Source organism: Trachurus trachurus, assembly GCF_905171665.1.
Source record: "Trachurus trachurus genome assembly, chromosome: 4".
In the NCBI taxonomy this organism is placed as follows: domain Eukaryota; kingdom Metazoa; phylum Chordata; class Actinopteri; order Carangiformes; family Carangidae; genus Trachurus; species Trachurus trachurus.
The window spans coordinates 22,382,432-22,391,164 of record NC_139898.1 but is presented as its reverse complement, the minus strand read 5'-3'; the positions used below and the strand labels follow the sequence as shown (position 1 = coordinate 22,391,164).

Genomic DNA, 8,733 nt, shown 5'->3' with positions numbered 1-8,733 from the left:
GAGCAGTGGAAGATGATTTATTTTCCCAGGGACAATTTGCACAATCAGTTTCTCCTCCCATGAAGAAAAATGAGAAAGCTGAACATGAAACCAAAACTGTTTAGACCTTCCTCTGAACTGTGACTGTTAGAAACGTAACGTGGTGGCATACTCTCATTTGGGTGCACATTCCCAGTACATGATTACAGCTGACATCCTTTCCTCTGAAAGTGAACATAACTATGTATGGCTGGTTGTGGAAAAAACCCCAAAACTCACATTTCTCAGACAGTGAGGCGTACCGTCGTACATCACTGATCGACACCTGCTGCGGCAGATTTCTCTGTCTGGATAACATGGCTTAATCCTTTCGAATGTGAGTTTTGTTTTTTCCCCCGTTTGTCCGGCCCGACACAGTTCGTACCAAAGAAATAAATAAGCAAATGACGCATCACGAAGCTGTGAGACAGGGAGGAGCGTGGGAGAGGTCTCGGGCGGCTACAACACGGTAATGTCTATGACAGCGACCCAGACTCCTCCTCCTTTACACCACGTACTGGTGGTTGCTGCCGCTGTAGTTTGTCGTGTACGTCTGCCGGCTGTACTGGAAGTGGTCGGTCAGCACGTTGTTCCAGTTCTGCTGCTGCTGCTGCTCGGAGCCGTGGGAGAAAGGCACTGACCCGTTGGCCTGGAGCTTCTCCAGCGCCGGGTTGTCAAAGGACAGGTCCTCCTTTGAACTCGGCAGCAGCTTCTTCTGCCTGTTTGAGTCGAACTTGGCCTGTTGGCAGAGGAGAAGGGTGAATGGGTTTTTAAATGACCGGGTGTCTTAGGAAGTTGGTCATCTGGCACTGATCTGAAATAGCTTGGGGTGGATCGATGAAGAGGGTGAATTTCCACAGGAGGAGGATAAATAATGTGTAATAACACATCAACGTGTGTCTGATATGGAAAGATAACATTTCAGTAGTTTGTAGTTTAGGAAAAATAACTGCTACAGTGTAAATAGAGAAGCTTGAACTTGAATGCACTTTAAAGAGGAACTAAGCAGGATTTTCCCGTTTTACGTTTTCACCTGAAGTCAAAAGCTCCGGAGTAATTGTGATAGTTAACTACATGTCTTTAACTACCGTACATGTCTTGTGACTTGTTACGAGTGAGAATAGAAGCTCTCCGTCTTCCACCTGGCGTCTCCTGGCTGACAACCAACCTTGCACCTGGCCGCCGCCGCCTCGGTGTCCCAGCTCTCGTCTCTGCAGCACCGCATAATCTTTTGTTTATGACGGTTAAGACTACACAAATATACACGTTACTTGCAACATCGCATGTGTTATATAACGTTATCCACCGCTCCATGTATTGATTTTCGCCGGCTTCCTTATAAACAAATGCACATGGCCAGGTGGACAGCTTTTTGTTACTTGATGCAACCATTGTGTGATATATTGTTTTTGTACTATCATATGTTTTGCTTTTGTCTTACTGTAATTTTATTTGTGGACCATGAGACTACAGATGGAAATGAGCTCTTGAGCTAAATCAGGCATATTTACAACAAATTATTTTTTGTATGTTCATGAATATGCAGAGTCCCATTACAAATAAACAAATAAATGAAATGAAATGAGTGAAAAAACTTATCACAGTCATACAGACATAGTGTAGTGTGTAGTAGAGTCGTGTAGTGTAGAGTAATAATAACTGAAATCGCTTGTGGTACTCACAAAGGCACTCACCTTGTTGTAGAGGAAGACCCCGACGATGGCCGTCATCATACCCATGACGTTGGTCATCGTGACCGGGTTGCGCAGCATCAGCAGCGAGATGCTGATGACCATGATCCTCTTGGTGGCGTTGGCCACGGCGTAGCTGAGCGGGCTGACGAGGTTGAGCACGCTGAAGGCGATGACGTTCTGGGCAAAGTTGCAGAAGCCGCTGATGAGCAGGAGGACGAAGGTACCGGTCCATTCTGACGCCTCCGACTGAGAGGGAGGAGAAAAAAAAAAGATACAGGGAGGTTACTGTATGTTTAGGTTCAGTATTTTAAATAAAGCCAAATGTAGCTGGTTTCTGACCCTGGCCTTTGGATATTTTTTTTTGTTGAGATGAAATAAACAAATTGAAAAACACTGAATTCTGTAAATTTTCAGAGACGTTTTCACCTTTTTTGACATTTTGTAGAGTTATATAGAGTTCAATTTTTAGTCTCAGCCCTAACACAAACAATGAAATCAGGGTCATTGTAAGACAACAAGCCCTAAACGTTGCAAGTCTTTCAGTTTCTATCCCTGAATTGTGTTAAATTACCATACTGAATCTATAGTGTGAGGTACTTGAACTTTTAAATTAGATGTAAATAACTACAGCATTGTATAATCATTTATGGTTCCTAAACTCTAACACAGTATCCCTGCTATAATTTAATTGAACAACATGATTAATTTATTGTCATGGAACAAACTTCTATTGTAAATGACAATGCAAATGTCAGAGCTCTTATTGCAACTCACCAGGTCTCCATTGACAAGAAACACAGAGAGATCCACCAGAACCCAAGTGGGCAGCATGAAGATCACGGCATTAAAGCCCAGGATGTTGAGAAGCCTCAGGTGGTGGATCCGTGTGTCACGCAGCACCTTGGTTGTAAAAACACTGATTAGAAATAAGAAACTCACAACGGAGTCACAGCTGCACTAGCAAGGGAGAAATAACAACAACGTTTAGCTTTAACCACTCCACCTGCCCTTTAAAAAACCAGACACAAACCTCCCGTCCCTGTGAACTCAATAAAAGTCGGTTTTAGTGCCAGAAGAATTACATCGAACCTGGACTTTAAGACATGGACGATTCTTTTAAAAAATCTTATCACGCTGTTTCGAAGTTTCAAAGGCTGCTTAAGGCCAGTTGGCAGAAGAGAAAACAGCAGAAACCACCTGAATTCACCGTTTAGCAGTTCGACTCTACCTTCAGCATACTAAATGTGGCAGTAAAGCTTTAGAGGAGTTCAAAATATCTTAATTTTTTCACTTATTGGGCTAATTAAGACTTAAAAAGTCCCACTACTCAATTACCAGCTGCCTGAATCTTTTACATACTGTGAGAGTGACCAACCATCGTGACCAGCATGTGACTTATCTGTTACACCATATTAAAGTCAGAAGACGACTTGAAAATGTTCCACGTGGTCACTCAAATTAATGTTATATAGTAGAAATAAGATCATGGATGCGAGTCATTTCTCTAGACTGTAGAATCAAAGTCATCGCAAGCAGCAGGACGTCGGTTTCAGGTGTTTCACAAAAAAAATAAACAAACAAAACACACCAAAAATTAGCTTTTTAAAAAAAATTTACAGCCCACCGCCCTGCCTCTCGCTCCACACAGGGGATAAAGTGGCACAGAGCAGCATGAGGAGGATTTTACCTTTTTGGAGAAGATGTTCTGCAGAGAGAAGCAGAGCGTGGCGGCCAGAGCGCTGATTAATCCTGAGACATCAAAGGACAGCTCAGTGACTGTGGCCAGCAGCACTCCACCGATGATGGGGATGAGCGATACGTACACCTACAACAACAACAACAACAACAACAACAAGGACCAGACGGAGACAGAGACACAGTCAGGAGAGAAAACACACAAACACGTCTGTAGATTTATATCTAGTGCAGCGGAGGGACCTGGAGTTATTGTGCTAAAAACTGCAGAAAAATAATTGGCAATGGTCTTGATGTGAGAGTTTTTTTTTCAAAAGTCAGTTTCCAAGCCGAACGTTGAAATAAACCCTGTCTGAAGCTTCTTATTATATAGTATAGGCTTTGCTGCTTTTCTTCATTTTATATCACAGTAAAGTGATACACAGAAACACAGAAAATATGAAAATAATACACAAATCAACCAATAATACTAAGTTTCAATATGTCAAGTTTATTACCATTTATAAAAGAAGATGGAAATTTTGCTTAAACAATTACTCAATTACACAGTCAGCTAACTAATGAACTATTTGTAGCCGTAGTAGTCAATAATGAATAATGACAATATTCATTATATGCTATTTATTACTAACCCTTTTATCTTGGACAGCAACACCTTGCAGGATGAAACTATCATAACATTTACAGTAACACTTATTTGCATATTAGAAATGTTGGACCATGAGAGATTATAGAGACATGCAGTTGTTGAGAAACCCACGTTGTCCACCCACACACTCGTCCTCTCAATCCCTAAATCAACTGAACCACTCGGAGTGAAACTGAGAAAACACTACGCTGCTGAACACCTACTGGTCGTTTGACGATCAAACAGCCCACAGTTTTATACAATTAAAGAGGTGCGGAGCAAAGTTATGGGAAGAACAAGGAACTCAGTAGTAAAACAAAAGAAAAGCAGCAGCTGTAAAAGAGCAGCGACATGAGAACCAGACTGGGAACTTGTTTTGGCCAGAAATTGGTCCTGATGGAAAAAATTAAGTCATGAATGTTTCTGCAGACAGATGTGTGACTTTACTGACTCTAAACAAAAACTAGCCCTTTAAACCAGCTGTCTGTTGCTTTTGTTTGATGGTTACACAGCCAGGAAGCAGGAATAGGAAGCAGAGCAACTTTTAACTATTCAAACACAACTCCTGTTGAAGAGGCAACAATATCATCATCATCTGTGCACACCCTAAACTGTTAACCAATACACCGACTGCAGGTAAGTTGCTGGTTCTTCTTTGTCACCCTGAACATTAGGAGACGAGTCATTGTCTATTTTGGCTGAGGCCTAGATTTCTGTCCCATTTCAGGTGTCCTGAATTATTTTTTAAAAATTCATCCTGGAGGCTTTCAGCGCTCAGCAGGAAAAGATGCAAGACCACAGAAACACATTTCAGTCACACACACTGCCCATTACATTACAAATACCTAATGTCAAATCTGGTTTTATTTTTATGGTTCCCATTCACGACAGAAGTGATAGAGCAGGTCGGCACAACTGTTCTGCCATAAAAATGTACTTTTATGCACTGAAGAACTGCAGTATACAACATTAGTCAATTAATCAACTGGTTGGTTGAAGGAAAGTTATTTACTCAGTTACGTCACGTAAAATCCTAAACCTTCACATGTGAGGATTGCTGCTGGTTTTGTTTGCCATCGCTTTGCAGAGGATCGATGACGATGGACAAGTTGGGGCATCACTTAATTGCAAATATAAATTTCCTCGCAGTTAATATTGTGTTTAATCAATAAAACATGATGTGTAGGTCTTATACCGATAGGAAGTTCTAAATTTCAGCCTCTCTCATCTTTGAAGCTGGAAACTTGTACTGTAAGAATTGGGTACTGGCTGTTTACACCCTGCAATGTTTGGCATTTATTTTAGTTAGTGTTGAGTAGAGTTAAGAGTTAACACTAAATTAATATTAATAATTATAACAAGGTGCTTATTCAGTCTGTAAAGATGTGCTGAAGTGTTTCATACGACTTCAGGTTTCTCAGTACAGTACAGTGCCGCCTGGCTACTGCTCAAACAGGATCTCTGCACTTTAACTAACACGTCGTCAACACCTACGTCCCGTCCCCCTCGGTCTGTGGACTCAGTCTGTCTGAACGCTGAACTGCTGGCTGCAAAGTAAACATGACAAGCTGATGTTAGACTCAAGAAGTCTCCTCATTCATACTTGGCCAACCCTGACTGTAAAATGTTCCACCAGGAGGAGGAAAAATGAAGCTGCATTCAAGAGATGTCAAAACCTGTTACCTCCGCCACAGTCGAGCTCCTGGGCTTCCAACGCTGATTTTATCCTAAGAGGAGCGAGACAGTGAAGCCTGTTCTGCTCACAGATAAGACTACTCAACTAGAAGTAGATTTTAGGGGTTAGGGTTTTGTTAAAGCTATAAAAAAAAAAGAAAAATAGCTGACAGCTTTCATAATCAATCACTTGTTTAAGACATTTTCACACAGAAGTCAAACTATTCCTTTCTTTCAGCCTCTCAACTATGAATATTTGTTGATTTTCTTAGTCATCTGTGACAGTACGCTGAATATGTTTTAGATAAGTGGAGTAATGGATGAACAGAACTAGACAAGACATCTCTTTGTTGTCAAAATTTGAGTAAAAGGAACAAACGATCCATCGACAGAGCAAACAAGCATTAGAGTAGGCTATAGCCTAACTTTCACGTGTAGCTCTAGATGGAGAGACCACTGTACATGTGAGTGGATTTGCATATTATCGTGACACCACTTGAGTTGTAGTTTTGTTTCAGTCATGAAAAAGTTCAGCCTGATGCTGTTACAACCTGGCTTTGTAGTTACACACTCGCCAGGATATACTCGTTTACTCTGATTTACCAGTCCATCTAGTGCAAATTCCTGTCACAGCTTTTTCCCCCTAATGTTGATGAGAATGTGTCAAAGTACCTCAGGTGAGTCCTCCTCTAAAACCATTAGACTGCTTGCTGAGCAAGAAAATAGGACATGACACCTCCAATAGTTCTCATACAACTCAGAAAGCGCCCAACCACCTGCATGCCGCCTACCATGATGATACTATGAAAGAAATAGGAATGCAAGTCGTTTCCTGTGATTTATTTTTCTAGGTAAATGTTGCTAGTTTGTGAAATTACAAGTTAAAAGTTTCCCTCCCTGACCTCCCCACTCCCACTGAGCGCCTCATCGGGTTCAGGGACAAAAGCCCCCGCAGATGGCCGTAACATGAGCTGCAGTAGAGCCGCAGTGCTGTGCCTGTGCCACATCACCACTGCTGAGTGAGTCTCGAACACACATGAGAGACGGCTTGAAACAGAGCGGGCGTTGTGCATTGTGTTTGCTGCGTGGAACTTAACTCACCTTTGTGGTCTGCTTCTCTTTCATGATAATTCTTGATAACAGCACAACCCATATTGGCATTGTGGCTTTGACTGTGAAAGAAACAGATAAGAAAACAGGAGTGGGTCAGTTAGTTTGTTGTCTTTTCCATTCATAAATATGCAAGAACAGCAAGTGGAGTTGAAGTTTGGATTTCAAAACACGTCAGAGCCAAGCCCACAACTTGTCTCACTCTGATCGTCACATGTCCCTGTCGTGTTGCACCCTTAATTTGCTGACGTTTACTCAGGTGAGTCACGTACAATAAAAAAAAAGAATTAGATTCTCTGGTTACACATATTTACAAGACAGACACATTTAACCTTCACTCACATTTTCCCATGTTACATTTATGCCTGTTCAAAGTGACGTAAGATGACTATGATCTATAGGCTGACTTCAACTTGTGTGTTTTATTATAAAAGAACCAGACCCAGTAATGTTGAAAACCATCATCTAAAGAAGGACCCTTGTTTTATTTCTGGGCTCTTCTACTTGACTGGAGATGGTATTTAAGGACACTGTCTAGAAGTACATCAATGGCTCTAAATGTGGTAAAGACCACCATGTTTCTTTAAAGTGGTCCAACAACTGAGGTCTAAGCAAAGGTTAGGTTACCCTAGGCACTGTGCTTATTAGATAAAGATAATACTAAAATAAAAGGGTCAAAATTATTTTATGCACAAACACTGGGCTAGTGCAGACTTTACTGTTGCTTGAAAATTGTATACAAAGAAAAATCTTCCAGCATTGCAAACTTGATGTCATGTAAGGCATGCTGCTGGTTATGTTATTGAATTTCGCTAAAGGTAACTTAATATCAGTTCACATGGGGATTTAAAGAGAAAAATCAATTAGTGCAGGAGGAGCTGATTATTTATGTGAAACTTGGAGCAGCACACACACTCACACTGCAACACACAGAGCAGGTTCAGTCATGGACCCTCCCCCCTGCCGTAGCTGCTGCCTCTTACCAGTGTTAATTAAGTTGGCTAAGCTAGCTCACAGACGCCGGTCCCTTTTAGTCTTAATTGGGGAGCTCAAAATGGGGCTAATTAGTGGCTAGTTAGTTAGTGACCCGAGGTGAGTTAATTAACCTGTCCCGTTCACGTCCTGCGCTACGTCATCGTTACCCAGTGAGTTAACGGTAACGGTTTGAGTAACGTTAGCATGGATGTATGTAACGTTAGCATTAGCCACGAAGCTAACATCAGCTGACGGCGGACACGCTCCGGGTGGCCTCACTCACTCACTCAAAAAACAAAAAAACACACAGAAAAAGGCGAACACAAATCCGGTGTACTGGTCTGTACCGGTCTGTACTCACCCGTGTGCGCGTACGAAACCGGAACTTTCCATATGCTGAAGTGAGCCGACACGGACGCGAAGTATTTCCCAAAGGCTAAAGGCAGGATGTACCAGCGGTAGTACCTGCCCGGCAGTTCTGTTTTGGGGACTCCCCATGCCCGCAGCAACGGCGGCAGGAAGACGACAATGGAGATGATGTGAAACAGAGAGACGGTGACCGGGTACGGGAATCCGTTCAGGATGATTTTGTTGACGATGTTGCCCCCCGAGCTGACCGTGTACCAGCACGCACACAGCGAAGCTATCCGGATCCCTTCCCTGACCGGGGTCCGCTCCACCGCAGCCATCTTCCAGCGCGGAGTGACGAGTCACCGATAATGTGTGTGTGTTGTCGGGCTCCGCCGGGGGAGGGCAGCGCTGCTCAAGTTACCGTCAAACTGCTGCCGACAACAACGTTACGAATGAAGCGCACGGCTTCCGGTTACGCTTCAGAATAAGAGCGTACACCCCGTTCATAAAATGGAACTGTAGTTAAAGGGATAGTACTTGAACATTTTGGCAAATTGGTCCATTGCCATAATCCCTATAGTTTTAGCA

The 8,733-nt window shown here is 42.5% G+C and overlaps 1 protein-coding gene across 1 annotated transcript; it reads right to left on the bottom strand.

The window, feature by feature from the left end:
* Positions 1-482: 482 nt before the first annotated feature.
* On the bottom strand, positions 483-8,496 carry slc35e1 (solute carrier family 35 member E1). Its single transcript, XM_083970225.1, has 6 exons — positions 8,156-8,496; positions 6,811-6,881; positions 3,400-3,537; positions 2,487-2,612; positions 1,713-1,958; positions 483-757 (listed from the first exon to the last, which is right to left on the bottom strand). Exons 1-6 carry the CDS (start codon positions 8,481-8,483, stop codon positions 524-526), a joined length of 1,143 nt encoding a protein of 380 aa, XP_083826351.1. The 5' UTR covers positions 8,484-8,496; the 3' UTR covers positions 483-523.
* Between the last annotated feature and the right edge of the window lie 237 nt (positions 8,497-8,733).